Below are 24,950 nucleotides of genomic sequence, written 5' to 3' on the forward strand. Positions count from 1 at the left end.
TGTTCTTCAACATCATTCAATTGTATTGGACCCCTGAGGCCAGCAATACAGTTGAAATAAAGTGGACAAATTCAGACCATCACTGTAGCTTCTCTCCAGGAAGAATGGTGGGTCCAGCAGGATGACATCCAAAGACAATGCAGTTCTGTCAACACCTTCTCACTTTTCCTGCAGTTCCAAACAGCCAATGAAATGTCACTTTAAAATGGCGCTGATTTTAAGTTGCTTGGGACTACAGAAAGATTTGGTGAATTTGGTCCTGTTTGGTGAAATTGGGGCAATGGCCTGAGTGCCCACAGAGAGGGCCTTGAATGCCACCTCTGGCACCCGTGCCATAGGTTCGCCACCACTGCCCTAGACCTACTCAATAGATTAGAGGGTGTGACAATCAAGCGCAAATACTTTTTTGCATTGATGTAGAAACATTACTTCTGTCCATCGCTCATAAAGTAGGGCTAAGATCAGTTTCTCACTATCTTCAGTCAAGAGGTGTGCAGTATTGTGCCCACAATAATCTGACCCTCCATCTTTTAGAATTTTTCCAAACCCACAATTTCTTCCTATTTAACAGAAAGTTTCACTACCAGCTCAGGAGCACCACAATGGGTTGGTCCTGTGTGCAAACATATCTCAACCTACTCCGGGGCTGGTAGGAAGGGATATGTATGTTTGAGAAGCCCAATGAAGTAAGTATGAAAGGTATTCAGATGTGGGCATGATATATTTACTTCACTTCATTGGTATTGATATCTTAAATCTAGAGCCTGGGAGGGGGGAGCCTGGAATAAATTCATCTTGCAGAGAGAAGAAAGATAGATCTATAGATGCCAAGGGGATTAATAAAAATTGACATTTAATTGCTTCATCTAGCTCATATCTGATTTATGGAAAACATTGTTTCAACAAATCGACTAAAAATTTGTATTCATAAAGAACCAAAGTTTTTCAAGACCAGGTTTTTATTTTCTGGATTTTGCATTTTGGTCTTTCACTTCCATCCCTCCACAAGCCATATATTTTTGATTATTCCAGCTACATGAGGACTTATCTGAATAACAATTTTTACATTCTATTGGCACTATTTGAAGTAAATATACCATCAAATTCAAGCATGATACTTACTCATAGACCCTGAACCTGTGGCTGTGATAATCTTCTTATATTTGTTATCCATGGTCTTCTTCCTTCTAAAATATTTTTTTTCAAATTATGCCAATAAGCCTCTGAGGCTTCCCTAAGCGGTTTAACCCCTCCCTCCTTTTTCCTCATGACTTGTGCTGTGAGCACTTCCTGGTGTATCATGCTTGATTTTGATTAAGTTTAATATTCTGTATGATGTGGTCAAATTGGGGGAGAAAATAGTTTCGGTATTTTCTAATAGGCTTTCTTTTTATGGTTTTGACTGTGTGTTCCAGATTTCACCTCCCCTTTATTCAGCATGGTCACTGTGAAACCAAAATGTTATAGTTTGGTTATGTCTTAATATCTCTGAAAACAATTCTAAACTTTGTATAAAAAGTTGCTAAACTTTGACAAGTTTACATTTTTCATACCATTTTGCACGGAGCCGTGTTGATTTCACGTGGACAACTGTACAGCCATTTTATTTAATTTTTTCAGTTGACAAACTAGTGAAAAGGGTGTCAACTATCATAACAATGCTTATGGCATTCAATAATAGTTTTTATATTTTGATAAATCAGGCATCAGACATCTAGCTTGTTTATGATTATATTTTAATATTATTTTTTTTATTATTTTTTGGAAATGTGTTCTAGGTTAAGGGGACAATATGAATACCATTGTATTGTAGTATATTGTGAATATACCACATATACTCGAGTACAATAAATGTGCTGAAAAACCGTTACTCGGCTTATACTCTATGAGTCTATGAAAAAACAAACTCTGTACTCCCCTTTCCAATGCCCCCCGCAGGTCCTCTTCTGTCTTCTAAAGCTCCAGCACTGTCTTTAGGGTCCGCGCAAGCTGCGTTGCACACACCATGTCGTCAGCCGCTTGCCAACATCATAATGTGTGCGCCACCATCGGTATGCACTATGATGTAAGCAAACAGATGATGTCATGGCATATGCAGGGCAGCGTGCTGGAAAGGAGAGTACAGAGGGTTTTTTTTGTAATAGGTTGGGCATAGGGGGCTGGTGACTATATATACATGGGGGGCAGGCACTGGCTATTTACTATAGGGGCAGGCACTGACTATATACTATAGGGGCAGGCACTGGCTATATACTATCAAGGCATGCACTGGCTATATACTAAAGGGGCAGACACTGGCTATATACTAGGGGTTGCTGGATATATATTAGGGGGCAGGTGGCTTCTGTATATATACTAGGGGGCAGGGGGTCATTTGCTTTATACTAGGGGGCTGCTGGCTATATACTAGGGGGCTGGGGGAAGCTTACTATGTACTAGGGGACCTGGGCAGCTGGCTATATACTAGAGGACTGCTGGCTATATAATGGGGAGCATGAGCTGGCAGGCAATATACTGGGTGTAAGCTGTGACCAATGCATTTCCCACCCTAGGCTTTTACTCAAGTGAATAGGTTTTCCCAGTTTTTTGTGTTAAAATTCGGCTTATACTTGAGTATATACAGCATGCTTGTCCATTACAGCATGCTGAAACAACTAAAATCCTGTTTTGATGGCTGTGAAATAAATGTGCAATTCTGGTTTTCATCTTTTTTTTGTGAGTAAAACACTTCTCTATATTTCCCATTTCTTTCAGTGATCAGGTAGAAGAAAAGGAAAGCAAAGTGAGATCAGCGCTACAACATGTTATAAAATGCGACCTTGAGAAAGAAAATATAACAGAACCAATAGATTTACCACCAGCAGATTGTATCATCAGCGCTTGGCTCCTGGATGTTACCAGCAAAGACAAAAATGATTACATCCGATATCTCAGGAAGTTCTCAAAGTTATTAAAACCCGGCGGACACCTCATATTAATTGGGGATATAGAAGCATCATATTTTATTGTTGGCAAACATAAGTTTCATATTCTGAAATATGATGAGGATTTTGTTAGGAATGCACTGGCAGGGGAAGGCTTTACAGTTGACTATTGTGAAGTTAAGAACAGGAGATCTAAGAGTGAGCTCATTGACCATAAGGCTGTGCTTTTCGTTGCAGCTCAAAAAAATAAGTAGAAAACTAGAAGAAAAATCCATCATGCGCAGCTTTAATAATCAAAAAATGCTTTTTATTGATCTCATTTACAATTTTGAATACATAGAGAAATCTGTTACAGGTTGAGTCTGTTGCAAAAAAGGTGTTTTTTTAGTTATAGAACTCAGAAGGCATTTTATGACCATTAGGCCGCATGCACACAAACATGTGCAACCCTTGGAAACAAGAATGTATGTCGGCCCGATCCCACGGGCTGCACATCTCGTATAGAAGGGGAGTCCTTCCATTTTGCATTGTGCAGTTGCAGAGACAGGAGACCTTTCAGAGTGATGGAATAGTAACATGAGCGAAAGCAAGTAAAGCCAGAGCTTTAGGGTGTCAAGTGGTAGGTGTTCTCCTTAAGGAGGGATTGTCAATTAAGGCCACTTTAAAGGCGTGTGGAGACTTTAAGCCATATATGCTCCACTAGGGAATTCTGGGAAAAATGCTGATAAGTTTTCCAAGGTGTTAAATGAAAAAATTCCTCCTTTTGCTACCTTGAAAGGCAGCCCCCTTACACCAAGTATGACCTACAAGAAGTCTAAAAACATGGCGTGGGATTAACAGGAGTTGGTAACAGGAGGATTGTCTGCGCCTATTTCAGGAGAAGTAATAAACCTCAGGCTTGTTCCAATAATATGTTAATTACTACAGGATACTCCTGTTTTGTCCTTCAACCAATAGGGAGAAATATTTTGCTTTCTGATATTAAAAAATTGTGCAGGAGTGGGTTACCCTTTGAAGACAATTTGAAAAAAAGTTTCACTGGAGACTAAATGCAGCTTTATAGATCATTAGTCAGATTTCAGTCTTACAATATATTCCTTGATGTGTGTGGTTCAGTTCAATTGTTAATAAAGTAAGTTTTGAATTTACCCGATGTCTTTGTGTAATAAATCTCACCACAATCTCAAAGACCCTCTCAAATGACATCTGCCTGGCCATGTATACCAGATCATAGAGCACCCCAAGGGAACTACAACCACCAACAGTCTACACAAAGGCAGCCCCCTCATCACTGGCACCAAAGCTTAGGGAATGTTGGAGAGTTTGGAAAGGACACAGCCAGTGACCAAACAAAAACCTGAACTGGGCCCAGAGGGGGATGAAAGCCAATAGTATCCCTTGTACTTATAACGAAGACCACCACTACCATTTTAATATCCACTTAAAAGCTGATATTGTAGTATGCTACAATGTGAGGAGATTTATAATATATGAAAGAACATCAGCAGCTCTACAATGCTGGACATAAGTAGGACCCCCACCCCCCCTCAAAGCAGGTTGGAATTGTTGTGGCATGTTACCACCAGGTTGTTCCACAGGCACGACTTTGTCTGCGGTGGCGGCAAATGCGTAGTACAGAATCATCAGGCAAACTCGTGGTTGGGGACAGGAAGGAGGTAGAGGCAGGCAGCACATGATCAGAGTTGGGGACGTAGCAGTAGGTCAGTTCAGGCAGCACTGAATCGGATGCAGGAACGGAATCAAGGTCACAACAGAATCGCTGTGAGTTAAGTGAGCCAGCAGGGAAGTGGAGCAGCAGAGAGGGGCACAGGTGCACCTGCTACCCGGGAGGTGGGTCGCAGGTGCACCCGTGACAACTACAAGAAAGTAGAAGTTTAGAAAACTTGCTCCCAGTGTTGCCCATTAAGAAGGATCAGATTTCTAATAGTTCAATAGGCTTTAATTCAACAGAACAATTTCTGTCACTCCTACTGAGCAATTCATCAGATCAATACAAGTATTGACATGTGTTATATGTATTAATGCATGCTGTATTGACTTGATGAAGCACTCAGTAAGAGTGTGGAATGCCTAGATTTTATGGAACCTAGCCTTTTGAACTACTGGAAATCGGATCCTTCTTAATAGGCAGCACATAAAAAAGGTCTCCATATTATGAATCTCAGATTTTAGAGCAGGGAGGGGAACAAGCCTGCAGCAGACCCAGCACATCATTCTGGTTTCAAATTTTAATACATTTTTAGAATGCTCATGAAATAGGATTCTAAATATGAAAATATGGAGAAATGGGCAGGGGAGAAAAGAAAATAGTTATCAGAGATGGCTAAAGATACAACTAAAAATATAGAAAATTGGCAGCACAGTCCTTCCAACTAAAAAGGAGAGGGTGGGTGCTATCCTGTTACTCTCACCAGCAGAGTATAGCAAATAGATCCAAAAGAAAAAAGGCAGCACTCCAGAATGTTAAAAAATGTTGTGTTTATTCTACTTCGAGCAACTTTTCAGCTGTGAACCCAGCCTTTGTCAAGCGATAAATATCATAAATAACTCCACAAGATTTGAATATATCTCACTGACAGTGATCAATAAATATACAGATCCATAAGTATAATGCATACATACAAAAAGACAGATGATCTAGTACATAATAAATGTGAAATGTACATTAAAGTAACAATTAAAGCAAAAGATCACCTGTGTGGATCAAAGGCAGTTACCATGAAGATTTGGTCAGAATCCAAAAAATTTGCAAGTCCGGAAAATAGAATGGGTTAAAAAAGGCTATAAGATGCATGTCACGCATGCGTGCTACTCCAAATGCTTAAAGTGTAGCCGTCTTTTCAAAAAACTTTTGATATGTTGCAGGGCAGGTAATTTTAAGCCCTTTTGCAATTGGATTAGTTACCCAAATCTTGCTCATTCCTCTTGTGTTCTGCAGACTTCCCCCTATTGTTAGTGACTCCTCAGAAGGCTGTTGCTAGGCACATTCCGTCTTCACTGAGGAGCTGACTGAGCTAGAGACACCCCCCCATTTCTTTCCCTGCGCACGGTGAGATTACCTCATGTCTCATTGCTCCAGCAGTCAGTCATGTGCTGCCAGGAGCCCTAACTAATGCAGTAACCAAACACCCACACATATCTCTCCCTCAGCTTTCCTTACACTTGTATATAAACAAATAATCCACACAGACACACACTGCAAAGCTATCTCCCTACCCTCTTCCCTCACACTCCACAACAGGAAATGGCAGGAGAGACTCTCCAAGTCTTCAAGCTGTTCCCTCATGTGCTGTGCTGAAGTTTTACTTAGATAGGTAGGTAGATAGATAAAAGATTTATAGATAGATATGATATGCATAGATAAATAGATAGATATGATTATATAATAATAGATAGATGATAGATAGATAAATAGGATATACATAGATAAATAGATAGATGTTAGATAGATAGATAGATAGATAGATAGATAGATAGATAGATAGATAGATAGATAGATAGGATATACATAGATAGTTCTGGTGTCATTGGTCAGCACCATGCCCTTGTGATCTTGCTGATTGTAGTTTTTTTGAGAGCTGGAAACCATGGTTGCTATGGGCCAAAAACATACTAAATGAGCACTGAGAGGCAAAATACTTTGAGGAATAATTCCCGGGGACATCTGGAGCAGAATTATTCGGTGCATGGGCGCCGCCATCTTGTTGAACATCGCCACTCCTCGTGACGTCATCGGGAAGCGGTGATTCATTGCCATGACAGCCTCGGGTCTTCTGAAGACCTGAGGCTGTCTCGTTTCAATGCATTCATGACAAAAATAGTAAAAGTTACCATTTTAAAAAGTTAAAAAAAAAAATTATAATAATAGAAAGTCACCCCCCTTTCCCTAGAACTGATATAAATAAACAGTGAAAATCATAAATGCATTAGATATCGCCGCATCCGAAAATGACTGTTCCATTACAATATAATAACCATTTTTCACTGCATTTAACCCTGTAACGGAAAATAGCACCCAAAGTCAAAAATGGCATTTATTTTGCCATTTTGAAAAATATTTAACCCCTTCACGACATTTGACGTAATAGTACTGCATCGCGGGAGGTGCGTTCCCGCAAAATGCAGTACTATTACGTCAAGCTTCTGGCGCCGGCTTATATAAATTAGGGGTAAAGTGACATTTATAGGAAAATGTTCACCTTTTTAATGTTTAGGGCCTAATTGGATCATTCTGGCGCCGGCTTATATAAATTAGGGGTAAAGTGACATTTATAGGAAAATGTTCACCTTTTTAATGTTTAGGGCCTAATTGGATCATTCACCTGTAGGGGCAAATACATATATTACACATTGCAAAATTCTCTAAGGGGTGTGCATTCAAAGATTAGGGACACTTTTCGGATTCTTCTCTGTTGTATACCACTAGGGTTCTCCAAATGCATGTCAAACATTTCTGTCAAATTTGGCTTCTAAAAGGCAAACATCCCCCTTTCCTTTTACTGTGCGCCCATACAACATTTTATATACACATTTGGGGTACTTCTACACTTGAGAGAAATAGGTTTACACATTTTGGGGGGTTATTACATTTTTTTATCCCTTGTGGCTATATAAAATTAGGAGTAAAATGACCTTTATAAGAAAATGTTCACCTTTTATCTATTTAAGTCCTAATTAAATCAAACACCTTTATGAACAAATACACATATTATACCTTGCTAAATTCTCTAAGGGATGTGCTTTCCAAAATGGTGATACTTGTTGGGGTTCCGCTCTGTTTTGGTACCACTACGGCTCTCTAAATGCATCTCTAAATGCATCTAAAGGATGTCTGTCAAATTTAGCTTCTAAAAGGCCAACGCCCCTCTTTCCCTTCTGAGCTTCACCGCGTACCCATACAACATTTTATTTGCATGTGTGGGGCAATTTTATACTCGGGAGAAATGCTAGTACACATTTTTTGGGGTTGTTTCATCTTTAATGCCTTATGGGATACAAAAATTAGCCGTAAAAGTGACTTTTTTGGGAAAATGTTCATCTTTTTCCTTTTAGGGACCTAATTGAAGCAAACACCTGTAGGGGAAAATACACATATTACACCTTGCTAAATTCTCCAAAGGGTGCACTTTTCAAAATGGTGACACTTGTTGGGGTTCCCCTCTGTTTTGGTACCACTAGGGCTCTCCAAATGCATCCTGACACATGTAAAGGAGGATTGTCAAATCTGGCTTCTAAAAGGCCAAAGCTCCTCTTTCCCTTCTGAGCCCTACTGTGTACCCATACAACACTTTATATGCAAAAGTGGTGCAGTTCTGTGCTTAGGAGAAATAGTTTTACACATTTATGCGGTTGTTTCATCTTTTATCCCTTGTGGCTTACAAAAATTTGGGGTAAAAGTGACTTTTTTGAGAAAATTTTCACCTTTTTTCCCTTTTGGGGCCTAATTGAATCAAACACCTGTTGGGGAAAATACACAAATTGCACGTTGCTAAACTCTCCAAGGGGTGTACTTTCCAAAATGGTGTCTCACGTTGGGGCTTTCCTCTGTTTTGGTACCATTATGGTTCTCCAAATGCATCCTGACACATGAAAACTTTTTCAGTCATATTTGCCCTGCAAAAACGAAACAACGCTCTTTCCATTCCAAGTGCCCCCATGTGCCCGAACAGCAGGGTACAGTGACAAAATGGGTATTGGCATACTCAGGAGGAATTGCCCTAAACATTGTAAAATGCATTTTCCTTTTTAACCCATTGTGAAGGTGCAAATTTTAGTGTTCAATGAATCTATAGTAAGATAAAATTACATTTCTCTAATTTCACTTTCATTTATCTTTCACCCTCATGAAACGCTCATAGGGTTAACAAAATTCCCAAAGGTTGTTTTGAATATTTTGAGGGGTGTAGTTTCTAAAATGGTGTCATTTGTGGGGGTTTTCTGTCATGTGGGCCTTATAAAGTCACTTCTAACTAAATTGACCCTCCAAAAGTAGGTTTTTATGATTTTCGTGAAAATCTAAAAAATTGCACCTAAAGTTATAAGCCTCCTAACATCCTAAATAAAGGAAAAGATGTTTGAAAAATGATGCCAAGTTAAAGCAAACATATGGAAAATGTTAGTTATCAAGTTATTTTAGTGATATGACCAACTTTCCAAAAAGTAGAAAATTTTGAATTTGGAAAACATAGTTTTTTTCAAAATTTTTGCCAAATTTCCATTTATTTCATAAATAAATACTAAACATATTGATAAAATTTCTCAACCAGCATGAAGTACAATGTGTCACAAAAAGAACAACAAAATCAACTGGATATGTTAAAGCGTTCCAAAGTTATAACCACTTAAATAGACACATGTCAGATTTTAAAAAATGGGCCGTGTCAGGAAGGTGAAAAGTGGCTTCAGCGTTAAGGGGATAAAAAATCTATAAAATGTGATCAAAAGGTCATACAGTCCTAAAAATCATAGCATTGAAAACTTCATCAAAAGTTGCAAAAAAAGATACCACACACAACTCTGTAAACCGAAGTATAAAAAAGTTAATAGTGCCAGAAGATGGCAAAATAGAAAAAAAAATTCTACAGTTTTTAATTTTTGTAAATGTATGAAAACATTATAAAACCTATACAAATTTGGTATCCCTGTGATCGCACCGACCCAAAGAATAAAGTAGACCTGTCATTTGTGGTGCATAGTGAAAGTCGTAAATTCCAAGCCTACAAGAAAATGCTGCAAATGCTTTTTTTCACTAATTTCACTGCATTTTTTTCCAGCTTCCCAGTACACGGCATGGAATAATAAATACCATCACTATGAAGGGCAATTTGTTGCCCAGAAAACTAGCCGTCACATAGCTCTTTACATGTAAAAAAAGTTATAGATTTTTGATTGTGGGGAGTGAAAATAAAAATGAAAAAACAAAAAAGAGCAAGGTCCTTGAAGGGTAAAACAACATTGTTCACAAAAAGCAAAGGGATAGAGTGGAAAAAAATACAAGGTGCATGGGGCAGAAGGCTGAACACTGTCAGGCTTAGAGGTTGTGGATCCTCTGAACCACTGCGGACGATGGCACAAGCCACTACCTGGGACCGGAGTCTAAGTGGAACCCGGTTTTCACCAGAGCCTGCCGCAAAGCGGGTTGGACTTGCTGCGGCGTGGTACCACCAGGTCGTTCCACAGGCGTGACTTGTCCGCAGTGGCAGCCAAGGTCGAGGTACAGAATCAGCAGGCAATCTCGTAGTCGGGGTCAGGCAGGAGGTCAGGACAGGCAGCACAGGTTCGTAGTCAGAGTCGTAGCAACAGGTCAGGGCAGGCGGCAAAGGAGCGTAGTCAGAAACGGAACTGGGGTCACAACAGGAAATCTCAAGAACAGCACAAGGCATCAAATACAGCTTTCTCTAGGGCGCAAGGCACAAAGATCCGGCAAGGGTAACAGGAAGAGGCAGGGTTAAATAGTTTAAAGGGAAAGGACCAGCGCCAATTAGTGGCGCGCTGGCCCTTTAAATTTGCAGAACATGCCGCGCGCCCTAGCTGTCGGGGACGCGCGCCCACAGCCGAAGAGGACGGAGCAGCTGCGGACAGAGCCGAGGCCGGCGGGGCAGGAGCTGGGACCCGTGAGTAGCGCTTGCGATGCGCTGGCGGGGGACCGACAGCACGGGATCGCGGGACCACCCGTGACAGTACCCCCCCCCTTCGGCCTCCCCCTTTTTCTGGGCTGGAGGAATCTCTGCAGGAGGTCCTGGTCCAGGATATTGTCCTCGGGCTCCCAGGATCTCTCCTTCGCCCCGAACCCCTTCCAGTCAACCAAGAAGAACCGCTTACCCCTTACAGTCTTGGCATCAAGGATCTCCTTTACCTCATAAATGTCAGAGGAGTCGGCCACCGGAGCAGGAGGAGACAGCTGTCGGGAAAAGCGGTTCAAGATGTCAGGCTTGAGTAGGGAGACATGGAAGGAGTTCGGGATGCGCATGGTGGGAGGAAGGCGCAGCTTATATGAGACTGGATTGATGCGATGCATCACCTCGAAGGGACCCAGGAAACGAGGACCGAGCTTGTAGCCAGGAATTTTAAGCTGGACGTATTTGGAGGACAGCCAAACCTTGTCACCAGGAGAGAAGAAGGGTGGAGGCCTGCGTCTTTTATCGGCTTGAAATTTTGTTTGAGTCGAAGCCTGTAATAAGGAAAGGCGGGTCTGCTCCCAGATGGTTTTTAAGTCCTGTACCAACTCCTCAACAGCAGGAACATCAGAAGCCACGGGTAGAGGTAAAGGCGGGCGAGGATGGAGTCCATAGTTGATAAAAAATGGAGCGGAGCCCGCTGATGCAGAGTCCAAGGAGTTATAGGAGAACTCCGTCCAAGGCAACAGTTGGGACCAATCGTCCTGACGGGCAGAAACAAAGTGGCGTAGATAGCAGCCCAAAGTCTGGTTAACTCTCTCCACCTGCCCGTTCGACTGGGGATGATAAGCGGAAGAGAAGTCCAACTTCACCTGTAGTTGGTTACAGAGAGAGCGCCAAAATTTCGAGACAAACTATACTCCACGGTCAGAGACTATGTGTCGTGGAAGTCCATGGAGTCGGAAGATGTGGTGAAAGAACTGGTCGATAAGACATGGAGCAGCTGGCAAACCTGGCAGAGGAATAAAATGGGCCATCTTAGAGAACCGGTCAGTCACCACCCAGATGACGGTATTGCCTGAAGAAGAAGGTAGATCCGTGATGAAATCCATAGCAATATGAGTCCATGGACAGCTGGGTATCGGCAACGGCAGAAGAAGACCAGTAGGCTTAAGACGTGAAGGCTTATTCCGGGCACAAGAAGTACAGGCACCCACAAAATCCCAGACATCCCTGGCCAGGTCTGGCCACCAGTAGAATCGGGTAATGAGGGCGATAGAACGCTGCACCCCAGGATGCCCAGCCACACGAGAGCAATGTCCCCAAGACAGAATTCTCCTCCGTAGCGCAGGTCGTACGTATGTCTTGCCAGGAGGTAATAGACGAAGATCCCCTGGCGCGGCCAGTACAAGTCGGTCAGGAGAGATAACATGACGAGGAACCGGTTCTTCCCCAACGACATCCGAAGCACGAGAAAGGGCGTCTGCCTTGATGTTCTTCTCGGCCGGATGAAAATAAATGAGAAAATCGAACCGGGCGAAGAAGAGTGACCAACGAGCTTGGCGTGGGTTGAGTCGTTGAGCAGTCTGGAGATAGAGGAGGTTTTTGTGGTCTGTATAGATGCTGACCGGAAACTGAGTTCCCTCCAGGAGATAACGCCACTCTTCTAGGGCAAGCTTGATCGCCAATAATTCTCGATCTCCTATCCCGTAATTCCTCTCTGCGGAGGAAAAAGACTTGGAGAAGAATCCACAGGTGACTGTGCGGCCTTTGGGACCCTTCTGCGTAAGTACTGCTCCGGCCCCTACTGAGGAGGCATCCACTTCCAGATGAAAAGGCTTTTCAATGTCAGGACGCACCAGGACTGGAGCCGAGGCAAACAAAGATTTTAAGTTCTTAAAGGCCTCCTCAGCAGCCGAAGGCTAGAGTCGGGGATTGGCACCCTTCTTGGTAAGCGCCACAATTGGAGACACCAGAGAGGAAAAACATGGGATGAACTGGCGGTAATAATTCGCAAAGCCCAGAAATCGCTGTATAGCGCGCAGTCCCACGGGGCGAGGCCACTGAAGAACCGCCGACAGCTTGGCAGGATCCATACGAAGGCCTTTGTCCGAGATGACATAGACGAGAAATGGAATACTCTGCTGATGGAACAGACACTTCTCGAGCTTGGCATAGAGACGATTGGTCCTTAATCGACTGAGTACTTGGACTTGGTGGGTCTCAAGGTCCGGAGAAAACACGAGGATATCGTCCAGATAGACCACCACACAGACATAAAGCAAGTCTCTAAAGATGTCATTGACGAACTCCTGAAAGACGGCTGGTGCATTACAAAGTCCGAACGGCATCACCAGATATTCAAAGTGTCCATCACGGGTATTAAAAGCGGTCTTCCATTCATCCCCTTGGCGGATACGAATGAGGTTGTAAGCCCCACGAAGATCCAATTTGGAGAAGATCTTGGCTCCACGAAGGCGGTTAAACAACTCAGTGACCAATGGCAACGGATAACGGTTCTTAACTGTGATTTTGTTAAGACCGCGATAGTCTATGCGTGGTCGGAGTGACCCGTCCTTTTTGGTCACAAAGAAAAAACCTGCACCAGCCGGAGAGGAAGACTTGCGTATAAATCCCCTCTGCAGATTTTCTTGGATATAGTCCGACATGGCTGTGGTTTCTTGTACAGAAAGCGGATACACACGACCCCGTGGGGGAGAAGTGCCCGGCAACAGATCCACAGGACAATCGTAGGGACGGTGAGGTGGCAACGTCTCAGCTTGCTTCTTTGAGAAGACATCACGAAAGTCCTTATAACATGCCGGAAGACCCTCCAGGGCCTTAAGGGACACAGAAGAAGCCAGAACAGGCACAGGACGAGGCAAATCCACACAGCGAGATTGGCAGTCGGGTCCCCACCGAAGGATCTCCCCCGTCTTCCAGTCAAGAACGGGTGCGTGGAACTGCAACCATGGTAGACCCAACAGGATGCAGGATGTGGAACGTGGAAGCACATAAAAGGACAGGTTCTCCTTGTGCAGCACACCGACTTGCACGGACAATGGCTTGGTGCGGTAGTGGACCGGGTCAGAAAGGATTTGTCCACTGACGGAGGAGATGACCAACGGCCTTTCAAGACGGACCACAGGAAGGTGATGCCGGGAGACCAAGGCGGCATCCACGAAGTTCCCCGCGGATCCTGAGTCCAAGAAGGCAGAGACCTGGATCTGGGTGCCGGTGCCCACGCTGAGAAGCACCGGTATCATCAAACATGGAGAAGCTTTGCTCACACCTAGGGACGCTTCTCCCAAGAACCCTAGGTGCTGGCGTTTCCCGAAGGTTGGGGACGGATAGGGCAAGACCCCAGGAAGTGTCCAGGACTGGCACAGTAGAAGCAGAGGTTTCCCTGACGCCTTCTGATACGCTCCTGGGAAGAGAGTCTGAGCCTGTCCACCTCCATTGGCTCCTCCACGGGTGGTACATCAGGGGGCTGGAGCGGTCTTTGAAAAGCAGGAGCCAGGCGAGGAAATCGTCGTGGGCGAACTTGCGGTTGCTCTAGGCGTAATTCCTCGGCACGCTCTCTAAATCGCACGTCAATCTGGGTGGCTAAGGTGATAAGACCACCGAGGGTAGACGGCAGATCCCTAGCGGCCAGAGCGTCTTTAATATGAGAGGCAAGTCCCTTCTTGAAGGTTGCGGACAGGGCCGCATCGTTCCAGGAGAGTTCCGTGGCCAAGGTACGGAACTGGACCGCATATTCTCCCACGCATGAGCCCCCCTGGCGGAGATTCAACAGCGCAGTCTCAGCAGAAGAGGCCCGTGCAGGTTCCTCAAAAACGGACCGGAACTCCGCCAGAAATGCAGTGAGATTGTCTGTGACCGGGTCGCCTCTGTCCCAGAGAGGAGTAGCCCAGGCCAGGGCTTTACCAGAGAGAAGGCTGACGATGAAGGCCACCTTGGATCGTTCCGTGAAGAATTGAGACGGCATCAACTCGAAATGCAGGGAGCACTGGGTTATGAAGCCCCTGCAAGACTTGGGATCACCATCATACTTCCCGGGCATAGACAGCCGTAGCCTTGGTTCAGCAGCGGGAAGAGAAGCCGGGGTAGCGGGAGCCACTGGATCGGCCTCAGGAAGCTGTTGTTGCTGCTGGGTAGCCAGCAGCTGCTGTAGCATGGCGGTAACCTGTTCCAGCTGTTGGTGTTGAGCGACAATCTCTCGGGATTGCTGACCCACGATGGCAGCCAGAGTCGGCCGAGTAGGAAGCGGCACCTCAGCGGGATCCATGGCCGGATCTTACTGTCAGGCTTAGAGGTTGTGGATCCTCTGAACCACTGCGGACGATGGCACAAGCCACTACCTGGGACCGGAGTCTAAGTGGAACCCGGTTTTCACCAGAGCCCGCCGCAAAGCGGGTTGGACTTGCTGCGGCGTGGTACCACCAGGTCGTTCCACAGGCGTGACTTGTCCGCAGTGGCAGCCAAGGTCGAGGTACAGAATCAGCAGGCAATCTCGTAGTCGGGGTCAGGCAGGAGGTCAGGACAGGCAGCACAGGTTCGTAGTCAGAGTCGTAGCAACAGGTCAGGGCAGGCGGCAAAGGAGCGTAGTCAGAAACGGAACTGGGGTCACAACAGGAAATCTCAAGAACAGCACAAGGCATCAAATACAGCTTTCTCTAGGGCGCAAGGCACAAAGATCCGGCAAGGGTAACAGGAAGAGGCAGGGTTAAATAGTTTAAAGGGAAAGGACCAGCGCCAATTAGTGGCGCGCTGGCCCTTTAAATTTGCAGAACTTGCCGCGCGCGCGGCCTAGCTGTCGGGGACGCGCGCGCACAGCCGAAGGGGACGGAGCAGCTGGGGACGGAGCCGAGGCCGGCGGGGCAGGAGCCGGGACCCGTGAGTAGCGCTTGCGGTGCGCTGGCGGGGGACCGACAGCACGGGTGAGCCCGTGATCCGCGATGGGGATCGCGGGACCACCCGTGACAAACACATCTTATTTCCCAAATTACATCATTCATTCTTCAGTCATAATGATCTCCTTTTTTACAAACAATGTCTAGATTTTCAGTTAAATAGTTTCAAGTAATTAAAGGGATATTCCCATTTCAGCAAATAAATGTTATTGTTTGTGTGATGAAAAATTATTACATTTTCTTTCTGTATCAATTCCTCATGGTTTTCTAATTCTCTGCTTGCTTCATTCTAAAGGAAGCTTCATTTTTTATTCCCAGTGAACGGAAATCTGACCATGGTCACACAGGTGCACGGCTCGTTAGTATCAGAGAGTAATCACAGCTATGTGACATAACGAGCTTGTTATGTCACATAGCTGTGATTACTCTCTGACACTAACGAGCCGTGCACCTGTGTGACCATGGTCAGATTTCTGTCCTCTGGAAGTAAAAATAGAAGCTTTCTATGGGAGGACAGCAAGTATATTGGAAAATGGTATAACTTTTCATCACACAGACAATAACATTTATTTGCCGAAATGGGAATACCCCTTTAAGGTAGAGACTGACTTCGATTTGGTCTGTACTCAATGTAATGCTAAATAGCAAGAGAGAAGTAGTCATAGAAAATTGAAATAGTACTATCTTTTCTAGCAAGTTCTCAAGCAATGTAAGGTCACTTAGCTGGAAATATTGGGCCACATTTATCACTCGTTTTTTCTGTTGTTTTTGCGCCTTTTCATTCAGGCGCACCGTTTTTGCGCCATTTTTGCGATTAAACGCCAAACTAGCCGCGCAGCAAAAATAAGCAGCTTTCCCTCATCTATCTTACCAATCCAGATGTTTTGCTGCGCCTAATGATATTCATCACTTGCAACGTCTTCATTTAGGCGCAAAAACGGGCGCAAAAACACTCCAGCCCGAAGGTGGCGTTATCTGAGAAGAAATCACTGAGCCCCTTTGCAGAAGAGCTCATTTCTAGCAGCAGAGCTCAGCCAGACACTGGAACATATAATAGATACATTAGATACACTGCAGACAGGAGCTGCAGACTCTATTTACAGTTCATCACCTTCTATTTACAAAACATTCTGCAAAACGCTGAGCTCACAGCAAGAGCAAGAGAAGTTTGCACATGTTTGCAGAAGTTTGCAGATACTACAAACAAGTGCCCCCCATGTAATTCTGCACAGTGTCTGAGGGGGATATTGTGCAGAATTACAGGGGTGCAGCAGGAGACCAGCACTGGGGGATCCCCTCCAGGAGAAGCCCCTGCTGAGGACATCACTGGGTGCAGGGTGTCACACACCTGGGTGCTGCTGTGAGTGTTATCTTCATTCTGGGCTGTGGGAGAAGCAGAGAGGAGCTTGTAGCAGAATGACATGCAAGTGCCCGAATCTAACATTGCGCCTAAACTGCGCCTAAACTGCGTGTTAAAGTAAAGTGATTAATAAGAGGCAGAAAATATACTTATCACAGATGGTTGTAGCTTGTGATAATTCTAGCAAAACAGTGCACCAGAATTTAGGCACAACTACTACACTTAGGCGCACAAAAGTGATAAATGTGGCCAATTGTTTACAGAGTATAATATGAGTCAGCCTAACTTCTTCTGATCACAGGAAGTTTAATGTAGCAAATTGGCCTGGCACATTACACACTATTTCACTGCTAGATGTGCCATGAAACTTTGTACCAATATTTCCATACATCAGGTAGGGAATCTCTGTTAGGCAATAAGTAGAAGGGGATGCTTAGAAGACTATTCTCTAAGGTTAATGACTGTATAGTTTTAATGGAACCTTTTGTAATTGGGTTGGCACATTGTCCCAGTGTTGATATGTTTCATCATTTAGATAAGGAGGAATTGCTCATTGTGTAATTGAATCCATCTTTTGACGGAAGCTTCTTTTTCTAAACCATTCTATCATGTGCTGGTCTTGCCATTTTGCCCCCCAATAAGAAATTAAAGAACATACAATGGGAATGGAAAGTATTCAGACCCCTTTAAATTCTCCTCTGTTTGCTAAATTGCAGCCTATTGGTAAGATTAAAAAAAATTCTTTGGACAGAAAAAATGGTAATGTTTATATTTATGCTAATTTAGTAAACAAGAAAAACTGAAATATCACATGGTCATAAGTTTTCAGACCCTTTGTTGTGACACTTATATTTAACTCACATACTGTCCATTTCCTTCTGATCCTCCTTTCTTTTTCAAAAATGTTTTTATTGAGTCACAGCTAGAGATGAGCGAACACACTCGTCTGAGATTGATGCTCGCATTAGCGTACTCGAAACTGCTCGTTGCTGGGTGGAGTGCAGAGTCTCCTGGCTTAACCACCGTGGCATCATCACCGATAAGCGTACACGCCTGTCGACTGACAGCACTGACAGGCTGACGCTTATCAAGATGAATAAAGCCTGGATTTCTCAGGATTTCCATTCTCCACCAGGTGAAAGAAGCTCAACCTGAATAATGTATGCACTCCTCCTCCTCATTTTCCTCCTCTTTGTACACTAAAGCAGAGGAAACTGGCTATTTTTTGCCAGGGCCAACTGGCTCTAGCTATAGTACTCAATCTATTTAATTTTTCTGGAGGGCCACCCACCCGGTCCTCTGGTTTGAAAACTTTTTTGGACTGCCACATACAGGCGCTATCCAAATTTAATTGTCTCCATAGCAGCCTCCACACGTCGTTTTTATAGCTGCCTCCACACATTGGGGCAGATTTACTTACCCGGCCCATTCGCGATCCAGCGGCGCGTTCTCTGCACAGGATTCGGGTCCGGCCGGGACTTATGAAGGTAGTTCCTCCGCCGTCCACCAGGTGGCGCTGCTGCGCTGAAAATCATCTCAACGCGCCGGAATCCACCACCTCGGACCAGGTGAAGGTAAGCGCTTCCTAAGCGACACTTTTTCGGTTTTTAAATGCGGCGGTTTTTCCGAATACGTCGGGTTTTCATTCGGCCACGCCCCCCGATTTCTGTCGCGTGCATGCCGGCGCCGATGCGCCACAATCCGATCGCGTGCGCCAAAATCCCGGGGCAATTCAGGTACAATCGGCGCAAATCGGAAATATTCGGGTAACACGTCGGGAAAACGCGAATCGGGCCCTTAGTAAATGACCCCCATTGTCTCCATTGCTACCTCCACACATCATCTCCATAGCTGCCTCCCAAAGTTGTCCATATAGCTGCCTCCATACATCGTCCCCTTAGCAAACGAGCTGAGTCAGGCAGAATTTTGGGTTGTTTTCATGGCTTCCACATCAAACTTGTTAACTTTGTCGCCACCCTGCTGTGTTATCCACAAAATATACTGGCAAACTTTTATCATTTACCGATATTATTTCAGCGCTTCTTGCGCATCTGTTTACATTCCCCTCATCCGCCATAACCAATCCAATTACAAATTGAATTACTTATTGAACAGTATTACACTTGATCTTATACAAAAGGTTCTTAGATGTGCTGTTTGTAGCCCCCGCCTGCTTTAAAAATTATAATTTTTTCAAAGTAAACGCTTCTGGCCCCAAGGCCCATTTTGGGTGGGGAGGAGCCGAGAGACAGGGGCTTGGACAGGTGAAAGCTCGCCTGGCAGCGTACCGCCAGCTCCATCCCAAGATTAGGCAGCCTCAGAGGCATCCATGCATACTGCCTCTGCTGTTTCCTGTCCATTTTGCCTCCACAATCCTCCACAGCATCCACCAACGTCTCCATGCGCAACTTTCAACTGTCTATACCCCAGACGCTGGAGCGCGAGAGGAAATACAGCACATCATCCCCTTATCAAACGAGCTGTGTCAGGCAGAATTTTCAGGTGTTTCACCAGATACATAATGGAACTTGGCGCATCTGTCGCCGCCATGCTGGAGACCTGAAGTTTCAATTATAGCAGCGCAATATGGATGCCCCATACTGTCGCTCTTATTCATGGAAGTCATCTCCATTGCTGCCTCCACATGTCGTCCCCTTATCATACGAGCTGTTAGGCTCATTTTTCGGGTGTTTCACCAGATACGTTATGGAACTTGGTCACTATGTCGCCACCATGCTGTGTTATCGACTAAATATACCGTCAACCTTTTGTTCACATAGGAAATCATTTCAGCGCTTCTTGCTCACCTCCTTTGGTTCCGCTCTGCCGCCTTAACCAGGCAAAATACTGATACATACAGTGCTACACGTTATCCTCGCCAAAAGGAATTTTTTAAATTGGTTTGATGCCATTTGGGGTATGTCGCCATGCCACTCTCTAGCCTGCCGCTACCTCTGCATGCCGTCTTCTATAGTGTCAGGGTCAATTATTGGATGTTTTAGATGCTATCTAGCCTCATTCGGTCACTCTGTCATCGCCATGCTGTTGCCCATAATTTTGGCATAATGGTGCGATTAAGCAGCCTCAGAGGCATCCATGCATGCTGCCCCTGCTGTTTCCTGTCCATTTCCGTCGTGTTTCCATAATTTTCTGAGGTTTCCAGGTGTTTGGCCAAGCTTCCCTGTGCAGACCCTTGGTCCCCTTGAAAAATGCTCGAGTCTCCCATTGACTTCAATGGGGTTCGTTATTCGAGACAAGCACTCGAGCATCGGGAAAAGTTTGTTTCGAATAACGAGCACCCGACCATTTTAGTGCTCGCTCATCTCTAGTCACAGCATATATGTATAATCAAATGCATCATAAAGACTCACTGTGGGACAAGTATTATTTCTGCTAGGCAAATTTTTGTGACTTTTGTCGTATTTGCGACTTTTTTTAGCGACTTTTTACTCTGTCGTTTTTCAAGTACGCCTTGGCTGCACCTTGTGCAGTGTGCCTTATGTATCATTGTTTCCCAGATGTTCCGTGTAACTTTTCACTTATGTATTACTTTTTTGGCTTATTTTTGCTACTTTTTAGGCGCAAATCTGCACCTGGTCTAGGGCAGGTGCAAAAGAAGGATTTTTTTTTTCATGGACCCTATTTTAACATGTAATTGGAATTATTTCACATGCATTAAATGTTTACAAGTTTGCATATTAATCAGTTTTTCTTAAATTCTGAAATGTTTGCTTTTTTCCCCCTAATTTATTGGTTAATTCTAGGGGTCACACGTAGCATTTTAATTGCGCTTTAATTGCATTTTGAATCTAATTACAGCTGAGGAGAGATGATTTGCCTTATTACATTACGGTTAGCATTTGCGTTTACAAAAGGCGATACAAACAGAAAGTGTTAACACATGTGTTTACATTGCATTTACTATGCGTTTTGTAAATGCTAATGTTAACCGTAATGTAATTAGGCAAATCACCTCTCCTCAGCTGTTGTAATGTGTTTCAAAACGCAATCAAAACGCAACACGCAACACGCAAATGCAGGACACCACCTCAAATCCAAAATTAAGTCAATGTGGATTTGAGACATTTGCAACAAAAAGTTTAAAAAGAAGCCAAAAAGTAAAAAGATCATACATAAGGCGCAAAAAAGAACTGCCAAATGTCTCAAAAATGCACCACAGAGAGACAAAACTATGATACATGTCACCCAATGTTTTTCAGCTGCAGGGATAGGATGACCGGTTGCAATTGAAGGAAAGTTGAATGCGCCCAAATACAATGAATGCTGCCCTCATCTATTTTCAAAAGAGGGGCTATGGCAGAAAATCAGATGGAAGGAGAAATATGGGTTCATGCCATTTCATTTTGGATGTGAAGTGAAGTGGATGTGAAGTGAAGAGGTTAGAACTAGAGATGAGCGAACATACTCGTCCGAGCTTGATGCTCGTTCGAGCATTAGCGTACTCGAAACTGCTCGTTGCTCAGACGAATACTTCGCCCGCTCGAGAAAATGGCAGCTCCCGCCGTTTTGCTTTTTTGGCGGCCAGAAACAGAGCCAATCACAAGCCAGAAGACTCTGCACTCCACCCAGCATGACGTGGTACCCTTACACGTCGATAGCAGTGGTTGACTGGCCAGATCAGGTGACCCTGGTATAGACTAGCCGCTGCCCGCGCTGCTCGGATCATTCTGTGTCTGGATGCCGCTAGGGAGAGAGCTGCTGCTGGTCAGGGAAAGCGTTAGGGTGTTCTATTAGAATAGTGTTAGGCAGGAGTGATTCAACAAGAACCCAACAGCCCTTCTTAGGGCTACAATAACGTTATACTTTTTTTTTTTTTGTTTGCTTGTGGCTGGGCTTGCTGGCACTAGTAGTGCAGCTAGTACCATATTGTGAGGAATTTGCAGGGGGACTTGCTACCGTTGTGTTTAGCTCTTAGTGACACACATATCCACCTCAAACACCAAAGTGGGAAAATTTATTAGGGGTTTGATTTCAATTAGGCACAGTCTGCCATTTACTTTTTATTTTACGTTTATTTTTTCATAACTCAGCGTCATCTCATCTGGCATAGCAGTGTGCTTTCATACTTGGCTAGAAAATAGCCATAGGAGAATCCAAACGGCTTACTTACGCCTACAATAGCGTTATATATATTTTATTTCTGGTTGATCTGCTGGTGGCTGTCCTTGCTGCAGTGCATCTACTAGCCAATTGCGAGGAATTTGTAGTGAGACTTGCGACCGCTGTGTTTAGCGCTTAGTGACGCACATATCCATCGCAAAGACCGAAGTGGGAAAATTTATTAGGGGTTGGATTTCAATTAGGCACAGTCTGGCAGTTTCTTTTTATTTTACGTTTATTTTTTCATAACTCAGCATCATCTCATCAGTGTGCTTTCATACTTGGCTAGAAAATAGCCAAAGGAGAATCCAAACGGCTTACTTACGCCTACAATAGTGTTATATATATTTTATTTCTGGTTAATCTGCTGGTGGCTGTCCTTGCTGCAGTGCATCTACTAGCCAATTGTGAGGAATTTGTAGTGAGACTTGCGACCGCTGTGTTTAGCGCTTAGTGACGCACATATCCATCGCAAAGACCGAAGTGGGAAAATTTATTAGGGGTTGGATTTCAATTAGGCACAGTCTGGCAGTTTCTTTTTATTTTACGTTTATTTTTTCATAACTCAGCGTCATCTCATCAGTGTGCTTTCATACTTGGCTAGAAAATAGCCAAAGGAGAATCCAAACGCTTACTTACGCCTACAATAGCGTTATATATATTTTATTTCTGGTTGATCTGCTGGTGGCTGTCCTTGCTGCAGTGCATCTACTAGCCAATTGTGAGGAATTTGTAGTGAGACTTGCGACCGCTGTGTTTAGCGCTTAGTGACGCACATATCCATCGAAAAGACCGAAGTGGGAAAATTTATTAGGGGTTGGATTTCAATTAGGCACAGTCTGGCAGTTTCTTTTTATTTTATGTTTATTTTTTCATAACTCAGCGTCATCTCATCAGTGTGCTTTCATACTTGGCTAGAAAATAGCCAAAGGAGAATCCAAACGGCTTACTTACGCCTACAATAGCGTTATATCTATTTTATTTCTGGTTGATCTGCTGGTGGCTGTCCTTGCTGCAGTGCATCTTCTAGCAAATTGTGAGGAATTTGTAGTGAGACTTGCGACCGCTGTGTTTAGCGCTTAGTGACGCACATATCCATCGCAAAGACCGAAGTGGGAAAATTTATTAGGGGTTGGATTTCAATTAGGCACAGTCTGCCATTTCCTTTTTATTTTACGTTTATTTTTTCATAACTCAGCGTCATCTCATCTGGCATAGCAGTGTGCTTTCATACTAGGCTAGAAAATAGCCATAGCAATAGGATAGCATCGTTTGGTTTTAAAAACTAAAAAACACAAAACAACAAAAAAAAGTAAAAAAAAAATTAAAGTTATAACTTTCATTTTCAAAATGTTTAACCCGAGGGCTAGGGGTAGAGGACGAGGGCGGGGACGTGGGCGTCCAACTACTGCAGGGGTCAGAGGCCGTGGTCCTGGGCGGGGTAAGACACCACCTGCTGATGAGGGAGTAGGGGAACGCCGCAGAGCTACACTCCCTAGGTTCATGTCCGAAGTTACTGGGACTCGTGGTACAGCACTGTTGAGGCCAGAACAGTGCGAACAGGTGATGTCGTGGATTGCCGACAATGCTTCGAGCAATTTGTCCACCAGTCAGTCTTCCACGCAGTCCACCCATGTCACCGAAATCGGCACTCCTCCAGCTCCTGCACCTCAGCCTCCTCCCCCCCAGTCTGCCCCCTCCCAGGAAAATTTGGCATTTGAACCGGCATACTCTGAGGAACTGTTTTCTGGACCCTTGCCACAGTCACAAACCACTTGTCCGGTTGCTGCTGAGCAATTTTCCGATGCCCAGGTTTTCCACCAGTCGCAGTCTGTGGGTGATGATGACCTTCTTGACGTAGTGGAAGAAGTGTGTAAAGAGGTGTCCGACGATGAGGAGACACGGTTGTCAGACAGTGGTGAAGTTGTTGTCAGGGCAGGAAGTCCGAGGGGGGAGCAGACTGAGGGATCGGAGGATGATGAGGTGACAGACCCAAGCTGGGTTGAGAGGCCGGGTGAACACAGTGCTTCTGAGATGGAGGAGAGTCCTCGACCAGAACAGGTTGGAAGAGGCAGTGGTGGGGCCAGACGGAGAGGCAGGGCCAGAGCTGGTGCATCAGCGCCAAATGTGTCACGTAGTGAAGCTCCCGTGGCGAGGGCTCCCGCGGCGAGGGCTAGATTTTCAGAAGTCTGGAGGTTCTTTAAGGAAACACCGGATGACCGACGGACTGTGGTGTGCAACCTTTGCCAAACCAGGATCAGCAGGGGTTCCACCACCAGTATGCGCAGGCATATGAATGCTAAACACCCCACTCAGTGGCACCAAGCCCATTCACCTCCGGCTGTGCACACCACTGCTCCTTCCCCTGTTTCAGCTGATAGTCAGCCCCCTGCCCAGGACCCTGGCACAAAAACCCCATCGTCGCCTCCACGATTCTCCACAGCATCCACCAGCGTTCAGCTCTCCATACCCCAGACGCTGGAGCGGAAACGGAAATATAGTGCAACCCACCCGCATGCCCAAGCCCTTAATGTGCACATCTCCAGATTGCTTAGCCTGGAGATGCTGCCCTATAGGCTAGTAGAGACCGAGGCCTTTCGCAACCTCATGTCGGCGGCCGCCCCTCGTTATTCGGTCCCCAGCCGCCACTACTTTTCCCGATGTGCCGTCCCAGCCCTGCACCAGCACGTGTCAGACAACATCATCCGTGCCCTGACCAACGCCGTTTCTGACAAGGTCCACCTGACCACGGACACGTGGACGAGTGCTGCCGGGCAGGGCCACTATATATCGCTGACGGCACATTGGGTTAACTTGGTGGAGGCTGGGACCGAGTCTGACCCTGCGGCTGGTCATATACTGCCGACGCCGAGGATTGCGGGGCCTACCTCGGTCCAGGTCTTTCAGGCCTACTATGCCTCCTCCTCCTCCCACCCCTCCTCCACCTCCTCCTCCGAACTACCATCCGTGGGCATGGCGCCATCAGTCGCTAGCT

General features: G+C 45.0%; 1 protein-coding gene across 3 annotated transcripts in view; it reads left to right on the top strand.

The window, feature by feature from the left end:
- Positions 1-4,072, top strand: part of LOC140135201 (nicotinamide N-methyltransferase-like) — a 49,844-nt gene extending 45,772 nt beyond the window's left edge. For all 3 annotated transcript variants that reach the window (XM_072156359.1, XM_072156357.1, XM_072156358.1), the window contains exon 3: positions 2,755-4,072. In XM_072156359.1, the coding sequence (XP_072012460.1) occupies positions 2,755-3,178 (424 nt within the window). In that variant the 3' untranslated portion in view covers positions 3,179-4,072. The remainder of the gene's footprint in view (positions 1-2,754) is intronic.
- The last annotated feature ends 20,878 nt before the right edge of the window (positions 4,073-24,950 follow it).

The sequence above is a fragment of the Engystomops pustulosus genome, chromosome 6 (genome assembly GCF_040894005.1).
Source record: "Engystomops pustulosus chromosome 6, aEngPut4.maternal, whole genome shotgun sequence".
Taxonomy (NCBI): domain Eukaryota; kingdom Metazoa; phylum Chordata; class Amphibia; order Anura; family Leptodactylidae; genus Engystomops; species Engystomops pustulosus.